The 17,215-nt window shown below is 37.5% G+C and overlaps 1 protein-coding gene across 2 annotated transcripts; it reads right to left on the bottom strand.

Annotated features, from left to right (window-relative positions):
- Positions 1-12,809: 12,809 nt before the first annotated feature.
- Positions 12,810-15,472, bottom strand: LOC113310958. 2 transcript variants are annotated; one of them, XM_026559784.1, is made up of 5 exons: positions 14,846-15,472; positions 14,389-14,754; positions 13,958-14,297; positions 13,655-13,744; positions 12,810-13,510 (listed from the first exon to the last, which is right to left on the bottom strand). In XM_026559784.1, exons 1-5 carry the CDS (start codon positions 15,200-15,202, stop codon positions 13,389-13,391), a joined length of 1,275 nt encoding a protein of 424 aa, XP_026415569.1. In that variant the 5' UTR covers positions 15,203-15,472; the 3' UTR covers positions 12,810-13,388. The 2 variants fall into 2 exon arrangements, with proteins under 2 accessions (XP_026415569.1, XP_026415568.1); XM_026559783.1 differs by having other exon boundaries at positions 13,634-13,744; positions 14,846-15,469.
- Between the last annotated feature and the right edge of the window lie 1,743 nt (positions 15,473-17,215).

Raw genomic sequence — 17,215 nt, forward strand, 5'->3', positions numbered from 1 at the left:
TAATCACCGTCCTTCTCTGCAAACAGTTTAATATTTAATACTACCCTTCCGTAGGGTTTAAAAAAAAAGAATGTCCAAATGTCCAAGTCCAAAGTCCAAAAGAAAAGGAAAGTCTAAAAAAAATAAAAACAAAATAAAATGTCTCTCTTTTTTTTTCTCTCTTTTTTAATAAAAACAAAACAAAATTCTTCTTTCGCTCCTTTCGCTTTGTATTTTACTCCAAATGTTTAAGTATTCACCAAAGCTTTGCCAAAATTTTCTTTCGCTCCAAATTCCAAAATCTGTAAGGAAAAGACAAAAACCCAAAAACGTAAAGAAGAACAAATAAAATAAAAATCTAAAAACTCTAGCCTAAAGACAAGTCCGCGTCGGCGGCGCCAAAAATTGATGTGATCTCAATAATGTTGTGGTAATAAGGTTCGTTGAGGCTTGTGAAAGCAATGGATTCCTAGACTTATATAACTTAAAAATAAAGAAAACTTATTACAAAATTGACTTCAAGATATGAGAAAATAACCAAGACACTGATTCCACTATTACCCATGAACTAATGATGGTAAATAATCCAAAACTCTAATTATCTTTTAAGTCCTTTATATCTTAACTCACTAATAATCAAGCAAATTCTCAAACATCAATTGTATCCCTTAAGCATAGATTATCTAAACAAAGCATAACCTATCTAATTGAATCACAACTGTTTAAGAAAATTACGCAAACAATTTAAAACTCTGCAAAAGCAGTGATTGAGTGAATTATAATTAAATATTAGAGGAAAAAAATAGTTACCAATTATTCATGCGTAAATAGCTTCCTCATTTCCTTGGTTGTGGGAGAATTAGCCGCTCATCATGTTGGAAACACGCTCAAAAATTGATTTCATTTGTGCTCAAAGATGGTTTACAAATGATGAAAATGGGAGAATTATAATAAAAATCGGGTTTGTAACAGTTATAAATGTTACAAACCAAGCTGTTATAAAGAAAGATAGAAGGTTTTTGTCACTGTTACTGTTGCTTTAAGACTGTCTGTTAACTGCGACACACGGCCGTGAGTCGTTGTCACTGTTGGAAACGACGGTCTTGAATGGTCCGTTCTTCGTGTTCTTCAATGGTAGCAGCAGCAGCAGGTCTCTCTGCAACTTGGTGTTTCGACTTTGTGGTGCTCTATTTCTCTCCGAAACTCTCTGTATGCTCCTGCTCGACCCCAGCAACATATTTATACACCTTTGGACCAAGAATCACTACTCATTAACTCAGAAAAATATCTCCATTACTCGGCAGTTAATGAAAATATTTCCGAGAGCTTTTCTTTCCATTCTTATCTTCTCACGTTGTTTTCTCTGGTTAACATGTTCCAACACGTTCCTTAGTCTTCTCTGACAGCAACTAACACGGTGTGCCAACGATCATACTTCCCAAAATAACTCGGCGTCTTAACACAGAATATCCGAGAAAATATTTCTTTCCCTGTTGTTTGATAATTTCTTCCATTACTCCCGTGCATGAATCAATTACCTTTCCTGTTTTAGTGAAACAGGATAATTATAAACCAAATCATCGAGAATATCTCAAAGAATCTCGTCCAAATCACTCCATGAAATTTACGCAGCTTCAAAACTCTTTTTCCCGCCATTTTTGTTCTTCACGAGAAAGAAGAAGGAGGTGCCCCTATCCAACATCCAGGGTGCCGAATAACAGTGGGTGCTAAAGATGAAAATGGGCTACACATAGCCGTGTGTGCCCCTTAGCAAAACTGGGGGTCCGTATAGCATTGTCCTCCGGGGTGCTCCGAGCAAATTTTCGAGCCGAACTTTCCAACAGTATTTATTTCCAAAAAAATACCTACAAACACACAAAACACCATAATAAGGACGAAAACGATACTAACAATACGAAACATTGAGGAATAATTAGACACATAAATGCGTCTATCATGTATCACTCCCCCTTAGTCAATACTTCATCTCACATGAAAACCACTCCCCCTTACACAATGATTCGAAAACCATATGTATTTGTAGTGTGAACTACATATTAATTCTCCCCCTTTTTGTCAATAAAATTGGCAAAGGTACAAGAACGGGATCATAATGAAATTTCCGTAAGAGACGTTTCATGACTGAGAGCAGGAAACACACATCATCTTATTTAGATGCAATCATATAGCCGAAGCTAACATCATTCATCAAGGAGTTTAAAGATACAAGATAACCCCTCTAAAATTCCACAGCCGTACACCCGTCAAGATATGACCATTAAGCACAAGTTCAAAAGAACTCTCCCCCATTTGATGTCATTCCCAAGGAAACAACAACGAGCGACCTTAATTTCAAGAGAAACGAAGGATTTTTATTGGACACCAAGACCATGAGAATGATTTTTATATCCAAAACTCAATCAAATTATTCATAAGTAAACCCATGAATAATTCAATCGGAATACTTAAACAAATTAACCACAAAAGTGACCAATTTAATTCATTGTGCTCAACATAATTAAACTTACGGAGCAACGACTAAGTTAACCATACAAGAGAGTGATTGTCTTAATCATTCATGTACTCAACACAAGAGAACTTGTGTAGTAATAACTAAATAACCAAGAAGATGATTAATTTAGTTCTAAATGCTCAACATAACGTACCTTATGGAACAACCAACCAAGCTAATAAAAAATAATCAACTTAGTTGTATCATGCTCAACATAAGACACATCACGGAGCCTCATGGTAATACAAAAAGATGGATCAATGAAGATCAATACCGTGGAATACTCAAGGATTCATTCTTTTGCACAAGCATATTATTGGATACAAAATATTTTAACCTATCTTCCATCAAGGGTTGAAAATATAGGCTTAACTTTTGTATATGTCAAAAGTATATTCATCCTTAAATCAATATGAACCTATCGATTTATGAGAGACTTTGCTTTTGACAATAATATGGGACAACAAAGTTCACAGACGTAAACACAAATATCCCATAACAAGTTGCAATATAACAAATCAAAAATATTGCAAAACATCATCCTCTAAATAGTTTTAGAATTTAAACCAAAAACCTAAAAACAAGAAGATGAAAACAATAGCTATGTGTAGTCACAATCATCGCTATTCAAAGCATTAGTTATTCTTCCAACTAAGCCAAAAAAAGACATACTAGGCAACTAAACTAACACTAGAAACTTGATTTAAAACACCTTAAACCCTGTCAGCAACGAGAGTTTGACCATGGACGAGTTCATCAGTTGCCTTCTTTAGTTCGTTTTTCAAAAAACCAAGATTCCTTGTTGCAATCCCGAGATGCTCGCGAACAACTTCAAAATTATGAAGAAGATTTCGTACCAGTTGTGAAGACAATTGAACTGGTAGTTTGTTTTCATGATCAACAGCATGAAAGCATGTTATGGAGACATCAATCAATTCACTGGTCTTGTCCTGCTTGACTTCAACAACCTTGTTGCTTTCATCCATTGTGTACAAAAAGAATTCAACTGAAACTTTTAACCTTATGGATCACAATATTTATAAAGCATTCAGGAACCCTAGGAACCATAGCGTTCGTGTGGGTCCAGTGCATGTACAAGCGGTCAACCGTCAGTGAGATGAACAGAGAGTAGAAGAGAAAAGAAGAAAAAAAAATAACTCTTAAAAGAGACACAACCTCAAAGCACTCCTGCCAACATTCTCAAGATAAGCAACTTGAGAACAAAGAGCATCCTTCTTGTTTAAAAGATGGATGCAACCATATGCAGTCATAGTGCATTAAGATGAGCATTTGGATTATCATTATTGACTTCATCTTTCTCTCCTTCAAGGGGATTTAGAGAAGAACCACACATCATAGTTGAAGAAGGTTTAACAAGAGAGGAATTCGAAATACCTGAGTCAGTTGCTATCCAAGTCTTTTTGATGACCCGTTTGAGTTTTTTTATGTTGATCTTAAGTTTTGTGACCCGATTATTAATATACATGAAGTCTGGATCAAGAGTCTTGGAACCACATTCTTCTTCAAGGCGAGACAAGGACTTTACCCTTCTTTTCCTATGCCTTTTTCTCTTTTCAGAGTTATTTAGGAAATCAGTAGCTCTACTGTTGTTCTTCCTCCTATCTTTGTTGGCGTTTTTTGATCCAGCAGCATAATCAAGAAGGAACTTACTACGGTGTCTTGTTTGATTGTGGAACCTGTTATTTGGCCCAACAAAATGAGGGACAGGTTTAATAACTTCTTTAGACACCCATGTAATAATGTTGTGAAGTTTTTCATTCTTAATCCGAAAACAACATTTCTGCTCAGGATGTCCTTTATTTCCGCAGTAATAGCAGTACAAGGGTTTGCCTGTCTTTATGCGAGTCGATTTAGAGGGAGAACAATTCTTGCCATTAGATTTATTGCATGCTGCGAGCGGTTTTTCACACGAGGAATTTTCGCTAGCTTTAACAAAATTAATCTTACTAGTTCTTGGAGCGTCTATTCCTTTATAGCCTAGACCACGTGTATCAAGATGTCCTTTACATGCTCCAATCATAGAAGATAATTTTGTAGAGATCGAATTGAACCTTCTCAGATTCTCTTCCAGTGATTTTACATTATCAAGAGCAGCAGCAAGATCAGTTTCCGAGGATTTTTCTTTGGCAAGGAGACTGAGCTCTTTGTCATTAAAACATTTTTGTTGAGACATATCTTGCATCAGCATCTACAAGTTTTTCTTTCAACAAACCTAGATTTCGGAGAAGATTATCACATTCAGACATTTTTGTGCGTAAATCTTCATCACGATCTTTAACGATAGATTTTAGGAGTCCATACCCACCATCATATCCGATAAAGAGTTTTCTCAACTTTCTGTTTTCTTGACAAAGAGGAGCCATGTATTTTCTCAAGCAAGTTGTTGACTTCTTCTCTTTCAAAGCTTGATCAAACAGCTTGATATATTGAGCAACTTCCTCATCAACACTTTGCCCTTCTTCTGAATCACTATCATCTGAAAGATCATCCAATTGTTCATCAAGATTCCCAATCGAATGCAGATTCAGACAAGGGACAAGAGACATAGGTTTTTTAGAGGTTTCAGGACTTTGAAACCCATCAGGGTAATTCTGAACTGATGTTGCGTCATTAGAGATAAAACTTTCCATCCTCAGATCGCCACAAACACAGACTTTCGAGGTCTTAAACGTGTTTGCCTGCTCTGATACCAATTGAAAAAGCGGGGGTCTAATAACACCACCCAATATTTCGATTAGCAATCTGTATGGACTAACTCTGAAACACTTACTAGAAAATCAACTAGACAGTCAGACTCAATCTAGATAAAAGTATCTCAAAGAGTTAATATCTCTTTCTTGTTTTGATTCACTCGAGCTAATAGAAATCAGCGACTCTATAATCAAACACAAAGAATAACTTGGACGGTACCAAATACCAATTTCCAAGGATCAATCAATATCAATCAACAACTAAAGGTCGGATTTCCAATTGATTGATTCAAAACGCACAACATGTATTATTTCAATATATAAACAAATATAATGCGGAAATAGAAATAACACAGACACCAGAATTTTGTTAACGAGGAAACCACAAATGCAGAAAAACCCCGGGGCTTAGTCCAGATTGAATACACACTGTATTAAGCCACTACAGACACTATCCTACTCCAAGCTAACTTTGGACTTGACTATAGTTGAACCCCAATCATTCTCCCACTGATCCAAGGTACAGTTGTACTCCCTAGCCTCTGATCCCAGTAGGATACTGCGCACTTGATTCCCTTAGCTGATCTCACCCACAACTAAGAGTTGCTATGACCCAAAACCGCAGGCTTTAACAATAAACAAATCTGTCTCACATAGACAAGTCTATCAAAGGATCAATCTGTCTCCCACAGAAAACCCTAAAGTTTTTGTTCCGTCTTTTGATAATAATCAAGGTGAACAGGAACCAATTGATAATCCGGTCTTATATTCCCAAAGAACATCCTAGATTAATCAATCACCTCACAACAATCTTAATCGTATGGTAGTGAAACAAGATGTTGCGGAATCACAAACAATGAGACGAAGGTGTTTGTGATTACTTTTATATCTTGCCTATCGGAGAACTCTCACGATCTCAAGCCAATCAATATGATTGTACTATTACGATAGAAGATGCAAGATCAGATCACACAACTACGATAAAAATTGTATCGGTCTGGCTTCACAATCCCAATGAAGTCTTTTAAGTCGTTAACCTGGTTTTAGAAGAAGAAAACCCAAGGTTAAAGGAGAAACGACTCTAGCAAGCAAACTAGTATCACACGTAAGGTGTGGGGATTAGTTTTGCACAATACTAGATGTCTCCTTTATATAGCCTTTCAAATCACGGGTTTGCCTGAGTTACAAAGCAATCAATATTCACCGTTAGATGAAAACCTGATTTAGATTCAAGCTAATATTTCTCGACCGTTAGATCGAAAACTTAGCTTGTCATACACAAATGATTGTACGCTTCCAGGTTTCTTAACCGCACCCAAACGTGTACATTGTTGGTTCAACAATAGTATACCCAAAGAGGTTAACCATATGAGCGTTCCATACCAACCATGTTCTTCTTCACCATAACTAGTTCAATTGACTCAAATGAAATAGTTAAGAGAGTTGTTCAATTGAAGGAAATCTTATGTAACTACACAAGACACAATGGAAGCAAAGATGATTTGATTCACTCGAATCGGTTCATAAAATTTAATAGCCATGGTTTGCAAATGCATTCCTTAGTCTTTTAATATTAAGTTCAGAAATCATCTTTAGATATATAACCTTCTCAAGTTCGCAGACTAGGTTCGCGGACTTAAGACACCGGATAGAGTTTACAAACTCCAGCAGAAATTCTCGGGTTCGAGAACTTCGCCGGTTCACGGACTGGGTTCGCGGATTTGGCTCACGCAAGTAGTTTGTCAACTCCAGCAGAAATTCTCGGGTTTGAGAAATTCGGCAGTTCGCGGACTGAGTTCGCGGACTTGGCACTTGCCATACTTCCGAATCTCTTGATCAACAAAGTTCGAAAACTTCGGTTCAAGGAATCCATTGGTTATTTAATCTAAACTCTCATTCCAATCATTGAAACATTCTTAGAGAACGTTATATAGTTGTTACACTATTTCTCGTCAAATCAATTTTCAAAGTGATTGAAACATTCATGACTTTCGTCACTAGGTAAAGATAAACTTGGTCGAAGCGAAAAGCTTACCAACACATATTTCGAGATATAGATAGGCGAGGTATACTCGGCTCGAAATACCAAATGTGTATAATCTAGTCTATATATATAGCATACGACTTTTGTCTCAAAGAGTAGGAGATAGAATAGATAGACTTTTGAGTGACAGATAACTTTAAGTCTCCACATATCTTTTTGTCGAGAAGTTCCACCGGTTCCTTGAGTAGATATTCTACTTGTATGATGAATCTCCATGAAGTCCTTGAGCTCAACTACACTTACTATCTGATGAGTGCCAAATATTGTATATATCTATCCCTTTTTGTTGGCATTTAACTCATCTTTTGTGCATTAATTCTACATTTTATCCCATATTCTGTATTTTCATTGTTTTCAAGAATAAATATTTTTCTTACTTAATTTTGCATTTTTAGGTAATAAATAAAGTCTGGATAACTTGCGGAGCGGAAAAGAGTTGAAGAGTGGTGAAAAGCCGGAAGAAATTACGCAAGGAAGCCGCAAAGAATGGAGCGCAAGACCAAAAGGCTAGAAGTGGGCTTGAAGAGGAAGAATTGTTCTTAAAGAAGATATGGGCTTGGCATACCCAAGGCCCAAAACCCTTACCCAAACCCATTTTCTATAACCAAAACCGCCTCCATTCTCAGCCGTCAGATTGGATCCATCTCATCATCCGATGGTCGCTCCTTCATCGCTCATCAAAATCTGAAGATCCTGCAAAACACCATAGTGCCTAAATTCCAAGCCTTCAGATTAGATCACATTTAGATCCTACGGTCGCTTCTTTGCCAGATCATCAAACTCGATATTTCCGCTTAACACTACAACACCTAACTCCATCTGGCGTCGTTGATTTTGTTGTATTATATAATCCAGCGGTCGCTACAAGCTTCACTCCATCTCGCCGTCAGATTGTTCTATCAACTCCACATCCCACGGCTCAGCGTCGCAGATCATCAAACTCGATACGCCCGGTTAACACCATAGTACCAGAAACATATAACCCAAACAAACTACCCCTTCTTCTTTCTTCCATCGAGCTCTCCTTCACCACCATACCCTGTTTGCAGAACCACCACCACCTACTCTGCCGTACCAGTTCCATCGCCACCTCCTTCTCCATCAACAACTCCCCACAACAACCACAATCCATCATATCCCTCAATACCCCCATCACCTATTAATCTATTTCAACAACTCCACCATCCTCATCACTATTAGGGTTGGATTTGGTGAATTAGGTTGATAGATGAAGCAATTGGCGCGTGGGAATGGAGCAGGAAGAGATTACAAGGTATGGGTCGACATCAATTGGAAGAAATTGCATCAATTTAGGTGAGGTTCAACAACCCTAATTTCAACTGTCCAAATTAGGTTTTGGGGGATTTTTATAGAAAACCCTAATTTCTGTTAGGGAAAGCCTGGAGACGAATAGAGAGAAACATGGGTTCAAATTGTACTATCAAATTAGGTAGAATCAAATACCTAATTTCTATGTTGTTTGATTTTGGGATTTGGGTGAAGAACCCTAATTTTGTATTTTGGGGAAATGGGGTCTGTGGGTATAAATTGGGACTGTGGGTGTGTGTGAGAGAGTATGCTGGACTAGCCAGTGTCCAGGACTGTGAAGTTCTGTTAATGTTTAATTTTAAATTTCAATTTCAATTTTAGTTAATTTTCAATTTCTGTTTTATTTCATGTTTAATTCCATGTTCATTTAATTTATGTTCTTATAATTTCTGTTTGTTTCTAATTTCAATTTGGTTTAGTGTTTAATGTTAGTTCACTGTTATGTCAGTTTTGTGTTTAATGTTTAGTTTTGTGCTTAATGTTAGTTCACTGTTAGTGCCATGTTTAGTTCACTGTTGTTTTAATTCACTGTCAAGAAGTGGAATGCTAGGTTAGAGCTTTGAAGCATTGATTTGATTGTGCAATGGGAGAAATTAGTGCTCATAGCAAGCTAATTCTCTTTCCATTCCATTTGTATGCTTAGGATGCACTGAGTTGATTGAGTAGTGGGGAGAAACTAGTGCTCACTAGTGACAATGAGCAAGCTAGTTCTCTTCCCACTCTGGAAGAATGCCTAGAGCCATTGACTTGGCTTTGTTTCTTTTTCTTATTCATTTTCCTTAGCTATCTCCACATCCCTGCCCTTGGCCTTAGGCCTTGGTTTGTATTGTCATCTTTCTTTGCTGTCTAATATTTGCTTTGTTTAGTTCTTGGTTGTTCTTTTGTTTTCTTCATTTGCTTCATTGTCCTTGCTTCTGCTTCCACTGCCCTGCAGTACTGCTGCTGCTGCTGCTGCATTCACTGCCTTGTGCTGCTGCTACTTCTTCTCTTGTTGCCTCCCTTCCACTGCTTGTGCAGCTGCTGTGCACTTGCCCTTTGCACTGCTGCATTGCTTTCTTTGCCTTGTGCTGCTGCTGTTGCTGTTGTCTGCTGCTGCTCCACTGCTGCTGCCTTTTCCCTGTTGCTGCTGTTGCTGCAGCTGGTTAAGGCCTAAGTCCTACTGCTGCTACTGCTTCCTCTCCTAGGCCCAGCCACAGTTTAGGTTAAGGCAAGCCCAAAGGCCTAGCTAAACCAAGCCCAGTTTCTAAGACCAAAAGCCCATCAGTCCACTGAACTTAACCAAAGCCCAGTTCATTAAGGCTCAAAGCCCAATTCAGTCAACTGTGGGCTTAATCAAAAGCCTAATTCAGAGACCAAAGCCCAAGTTCATTATTAAGGCCCAGTTCAATTCATTTTAAGACCAACTGAGTCCAAGGCTCAGTTCAATTCAAAGGCCCAAGGCCTAAAGCACTTCATCATTACAAACAAAACTAAACCCAAAGCCCAACAATAGCAACTAGAACCCAAAATAGCTAAACACACAAAACACTCCCAATCTCTGTGGATCGACCCGTACTTGCACGAGTTACAACCGACGACCGTGCACTTGCGGTATTACTGTAGGCCCGCGTGTCATTTCGCTTCAATTTTATACGCTTTTCCGGGTCCACCACTATCATAGTCCGAGACTTAGTTATAAGAGACTAGAAATCAAGACTTATACTTTTGATCACTAACATTGACAAACATGCTGAGATAGCAACGCATGCGAGTTTGACCGAGCAATGCTCTAACAGTGCTAACAACCCTAAAAAAACTCAACCCTCTTTACACTTTTTTCAACCTCTTTTATAGGCAAATCACAAATAATGGATGACAGCTCATAATACTTGCTCGCTTCGCTCGCCAAGGGTCTTCATTGTAGCTTTCTTGCAGAAGGGTTAATCCTCGTTGGTATTTATCTTCGCTAGTCAATTCATCAGTGTAGTCGCTATCACCTTGTACCTCATCGTATGACCTCTCGTCGGCAAGCCTTTCATACTGTAGACTATGAATATGATCACTCTGACTGTTCTCTCACTCATTAAATGCTCAACTACCCAATTCGAACTTGACCGTCGATCCCTTGCCGGTGCGTTACACATATCTTATGAGATGGGTAGATATCTCGAAAACAAAAAAGGTACTGCCACATAATTATCCGGTGTATCTTACTAACACGCTTTCATGTGTTTGTGCCTTGTCAATGAGATTTTGTGGCACAAGCATTAACCATAGAAAAAATGCCGATATATATAAGCTGATTGGTCCAAAGTTCTACCTTCACATCACATGGAACCAGACCATGAGCCGCTCCTGCCAATAATCTCTTAGTTATCTCTTAATTAATCAAATTATGTGTCTAATTGGGTATCTACAAAAATGTTAATAATTGTACCACAGATATGCACCAATCTTAACTAAGAATGTCTACATCTCGAATAACATCATTATCATTACATACCAATTTGTTTATGCATTAGAGATAAGAAGCAAGTTGCACCCTTAATGACCTATGCGCCCATCCAAATATTCCAACCTAATGATTTGGGTTAACAGATTGGTTAACCTCTAATTATTAGAGTCCATCGTGCTTGATTGTACGCTGATGGAGGGAAGATTGGACGTAGTCTCATGGCTCTCTCGTTTTCATTGCACCATTTGTCAACCCACTAAATAAATACTCCTTGGACAAGAATATTTAGGGCAGCTCGGAATCTACACAAAATTGATTAAAAAGACTAAAATCAACAATTTTTGGATGAAATGGACAGTTAGATTTCGATACTGTTTAAATGACCAAAAATATAAAAATAGCAGGATGTAACCAATTTCGTCGTGCCTATTTTCAAATATTTTTTCTTATTTTTAATTTAAACAGGATGTATCCAGTTTCATCCTTGATATTTTTTAAATTTAAACAAGGATGAAACCAATTTCATCCTTACTATTGTTTTTCTTTTGGCCATTTCTTCCAAACTATTTTTTATCCGTCTATTTGAACCGTGATTTAAAAATATTTGGACAAATGATCCATTTTCCGCGGAATCTATATGCGACAAGAACCACTCGCACTATTGTTGATTGAACTTGCACTCTACATTCAATTTAATTCTAATTGAATCAAAAAAAAAAATTGAAGCATGCTAAATACCAAAATTTGGTAATGAAAATTTACAATGCAGTAAAGACAAGAAGAGCGTGTCACAAGTTTCCCTGATAAGTTATTCTTAGTCACAATGTATAAGACGGTGCACAAAGTGAACCCTAACTGCACATCAAAATCAATCGATCCACACCTAAAAACACAAACAAACAAATAAATACACGCAATAACCTCCCATACCATAATACTCCGCATTACATTAGTACTAGGCAATAGGCATTATGCTTCAACACTAAGCAAATATCAAAATCTCAACAAGTAATAACTTTTCCTCTTTGTCTTCTCAGCTTATCTTTAATTTCCCACCTCTTTTACCGTGTGTTTCATACCAAAAGACTCAAACCACATATTAATAAAGACTTAACCATTCCTCCTTCTACTACAAATCCCATACTTCTCCCCATAACACAAACTACACAGCCCAAGAAGAAAAGCTTTATTCTAGAAATTGACATTCCTACTATAAACAAAAGCTCAAAATCTAAAAATCTCTCATTTAGCAGTTGGAATCTCCTAAATTAGTTGGAATCTCGAGATCATTAACACCCTTAATGAGAGGTGAATATCCTCGTTAGCACGACCCATAATCCTTAATTAGTCCCTAAGAAAATGAAATAACCGACACCCCGACCAAGAGAGAGTGTGGGAAAGTAGAGAGAGAAGACACATCAAATGAGGTGAGCCTCATGGGGAGAAGTGGAAGACTACTTTGGGGATGTAAGTACAGTGGAAAAGCTGTCTCTCTTCTTAGACCGAGTAGAGAAGAAAGATGACAAATTCCAGCTAATTACAGCAACATTCCCAACTCATCCCCAGCTCATCTACTATTATCACAAAACATCCTCCTGAACCCTAAACAAACGTCTCTCATAGGGAAAAATCAGTTTTTGAATGAGTTTTCAAACGTTACAATACTTTTGTTGGTGTGGAATCCATTGACCCGTTACTTTCAGAAAAAAGAGGTTATGGGTATCCATTAAAGAGAAGAAGAACAAAGACTAAAGAAAAAGAAACTAACATGTTAAGCACTTGGTAATAATAATAAATAAATAATAAGAATTTCTTTCATTTCATTCATTCATAATAGTACTTAGTAGTTTATATATCACTTATTACTTTCCGGAGACGGTGGATTTGGGGCGACGAACTTAGAGAAGAGACGGTGAAAATTTTTCATTCTTCACCGCTTGCCCTAATGCCATTACAAGAAATCCAAAGAAAAATAAAGCCCCACAAAAAATTTGAAAAAGAAAGAACAAAGGAACCAAAGCAACACTTTGAACACCGACTGACATTACCGACTTATTACATATAGATTTCGTCTCTAAGCTCTTTGAAATTTCTTCTGTTCTCCCAACAAACAACTAAAAAAAAAACCACAAAAACAAGCTTTTTAATGGTTTCATCTGTGCTTCTGTTTACTTAAAAATCTTTCACAAAACAGGACCACCACTTTATTATCCATCTAACACTACCAAAAAACATTTCCTTTCTTCTTCTTATATTTGCTTCACATCCATCAAAAACAACCAATTTCTAACTATTTTTATTTTTCAGACATCTTTTTTTCTTCTTCTTTTCCAACAAAACAACACTATTAGTTGGTTAGAAACAACTAAAAAGATTTTGTTAATAAGTCCATTCCTGAGGTAATCTCATCTCCGGGTTAATCACCGGTTGCGGCCTATGCTGCTGTTGCTGATTACGCTTTTGTTGGGACAGTAGAACATTGTTTCTACTCATCAATGCATCTGTAAAAAAAACACCATAAAACAGAAGTAATTAGTAACAGAGAATTACTTACCAGACAGACACAAAAGCAAACAGTAAAAAGAGATGAATATTTGACCAAGTAGTGGGTCACCACCACTCACCGTGATCGAGAGAATAACCACCATTAAATCTTTGTTGAGCACCACTCATGTCATCAAAGTTGAGATTAAGGGCTTGCACTACTCTTGCTGGTAGAAGGACAGTTGAACATGCTGTTTAAACAAACACAAACAAATTAGAGCTAATTAACAAAAGTGTCGTGACAAAAATAAACATCCAAACTTGGCCATTCACTTGATTATATTTAAATATTATTATGAACATAAAATAGAAAAATCTTTTTGAACACTTTCTCTACAAACCACTGGAAACCTGCTGTCCAGGTTCAGATCTGAACACAGAGGGAAAAGAAAAGAAAATAATACCTGGTTTCTTACGAGCGTCAGAACTGTGACCGATCCGGCGAGGTAAGAAGACACCAGTTCCACTTGATTCTCTTCTGGTGTTTGACCCACCTAAGAACACTGCTCTCATTCCTGAACCCCCTTGTTGCTGGTTTTGATGTTGAGGTTGAAGTGGTGGCCATGCTGAAGATGATAACCCCAGTGGTCTAACATTTCTTGCACTAAAACCAGCACCTGGGTTTCTCAGTACTTGTTGATGGTTCTGGGGTTGAGGTGGTGCAAGATTTGGTTTGCCATTTCTACCCCATACATCAGAAGAGCCTTGCTGTTGCTGCTGCTGCTGCTGTTTCAAGTGATTGAACTGTAAAAGAAAATAGAAAAACAACCAAGAATCAGACACTGGAAAATGAAATAAACAATGGATTTTGGGTACACATTGATTCTGAACTTACTTGATTAACTTGTAACTGCTGTTGAGTAAGCCCTTGGTTAAGAATTGGAAATAAAGCCGCAGGCGTTTTAACTGGAAGAGGAATAGGGACTGAACTAGGTTTTCTTGGAGGACCAAGTAGTCCTCTACTGGTATGGTTTTGTTGTTTAGTCCCTTCATCATTCATTTTCATCCTCACAACTTGTCCAGCTGCGGCATAAAGAAGTTCCCAAGCATCATCCTTCTCATTAATAGGTGTTGTAGGTGGTGATGAAACTTGTGAAGGTCCATTTGTAGGACTTCCCCTACTTGAGCCTCCACTGCCGCCAGACCAACAGCTTCCTACTTCGCATAGAGTCGATTGAGGTGAACCAGACAAAACCCATGTCTGCAAAATTTCATCAGAACACCGAAATTAGAACCATAAACTACAGAATCCCTCTAGAAATCAACGGAAATGAAGAGAAGAAGGGGCAAACCTTGGGTTTCTCAGAGGCAAAAACCGGAGAAGTAGCTGTTGCGGATTTCTCAACTTCCTGGAGAGTAGAATGAACCATTTGTTGAGTTAACCCGGCAAGAAAATCTTCTTCGTCACTTTCAGTCTCGGTAGATGAACTACCAACAGATTCAACAGGTGAACTAAAAGCAGATGATGATGAAGAATCAAATCCGTATGGAAACTCAGAGGGAAAACACAACCCACTTCTTAGCTTTTGATTTTCTGGACTAATATCGCCGCCTCCATCCATCATATCGATTTTGTCCATGAGTAAATCGTCGTCTGTAAGAAACTCGGAAGGTAACCAAAACTCACCGTCGTCTAAACTCTCGGCCATCTCAAAATCTTTATATAAAGAAATGAAATGAAGAAAATAGAGCTTGAGTTTGTAGGGGGGGCGGTATGATTTGGGTGTTGCTGCTATAACAAGTTTTAATGATGACTCAAAGAGGTGTGTGTTAGATTTGCAGAGTGGGGTTTTGATTATTGACAGAGAGAGGGAAGGGGGGGGGGAGTGAAGAGGGGAATGTCGAAGGGAAAGGTTATTTATGAGGTTTTTTATTTTTAAAGGCTCAACTTTGGGGACTGTTTGTGGATTTTGAAAAAAAGAAGAGTAAAGCAGGAAAAGAAAACTATATATAAACAGAGATAAAGTGAAAGGAGGAGGAAAAATCAACAGGTTGTACAGAAATTGAAAACCCTAAAATCTGTATCCAAGTGTATTCCCCTGCCTCCTCGTCTCCTTCTGTTTGGTGCGGACATTTGTCTTGCTTTATCCCACCTGTCATTTGTATTATAAAAATTTGATTTTTATTTTAGTAAAATCACCCTTACTATTTTACTAAGGCCAAAACCCATGGGCATGGGAAAACTTGCGCAAGGGCCTAACCAGGTGGACGATGGGCCAATGAACTCGTCCATCATGGGGTTTGGCAAATGGGCAGAGAATATGCGGCTCGGTCGAGTTTGCGTCGGGCGACATAGTGTTAGCCGCTGAGTGGCTCTGTCACTGTCGGTCGCCATAAAATCAATCACGAATGGTTGTACAATCAAACGGAGTTCGTGGAAATAAGTTTACACAACAATAAGACATATCTATTTGTAAAGCTTATGTATTACAATCACAGATCGATCAGATATAGTGGTTTTCTGGCTAAGCGGTCAGGTCATGAAAAAATCGTCACAAGGTCCGGAAACTTGAGAATTCGTGATCCAATGTTGTTATCATGGCGTTTTCGACAAAGAAATCAAGCAAAAATTCGAGTGAGAGTATGGTGTGAAATTGACAATGAACTGGTAAGAAAAAATCTAAATCTTGAGCTTGAATTTTGATCTTTAACTTAATTTGTTTGTGAAATTACTGGAACAAATAGATTTTTTGGAATGGGCATTATGGAAAGATAAAAGTTCCGACTTCGAAGGTCGTTTCGACATTCTGGAAGTGTTAAAAAAATTCAACCTGTTCTGTTGAAAGTTACTCCGCCACTTGCATCTGAGTGACGATATATATTGAATGGCATACGGTAGTTTTATTTATATGTACTTTGCCTTCAAAATAGATTAGTTTAAATTATAAATATAAGGTTATTTAAATTTATTAATTAGTTTTGAGTAAACGTACGTGTCTAATTAAACTTGAACGAAACATAATATGATTTGAATTTGAACTTTTATTCTTAAATAGTTATCACTTATTAAAATTACTTCGGAGCCAAATAATGTTTTAAAAAATTACATTTATTTTAACAATTTTCATTCGTGTTTCAACCATCTAGGCATATGTCTTTAATTGTGCGTGCCTAGTAAGTTTATGAGATCTTGACCTTGTTGAGTTGAAGTATCAGCTCCATCTCCCCATAATCTTGATGAGTAGAAATATCATGTTCTTGTGGTGTTTGAGGGCAATAATATATGCCATGTAGTGCCATTCATGCATGGTCGAAATCTTTGTATTTTGTTGTTATGCTTGAGAAGAAAATTCTTGGTGTCGTGGTATTTGAGTCTCTTGCGCAAATTCTTGGGTAAACTGGTTGTGACTTCCACCGGTAGAATTTATAGTTAGACTCATTTACAACAACATATAATCAACCATTTATTCTTTTATGACTTCAGGTTGGGTAGTCTGCATCTGTTTCCTTAGATATCATAAATAATTACAACATGCATGTGGATGGCCGAGACTGAAGAAATGGTTTATTGAAAGAGAAACTGACTTACCTACAAAAAAGAGACAAGAGAGGTTCTTATAAAAGATACATACACAGTGACACACTGGCAGTGATGCCGACTAGACAGACTGTCCTTAAAGACAATTGTAACTAACAATAGAAACAGAAAAGGTGTTCGTACA

Source organism: Papaver somniferum, chromosome 9 (assembly GCF_003573695.1).
Source record: "Papaver somniferum cultivar HN1 chromosome 9, ASM357369v1, whole genome shotgun sequence".
Lineage (NCBI taxonomy): Eukaryota > Viridiplantae > Streptophyta > Magnoliopsida > Ranunculales > Papaveraceae > Papaver > Papaver somniferum.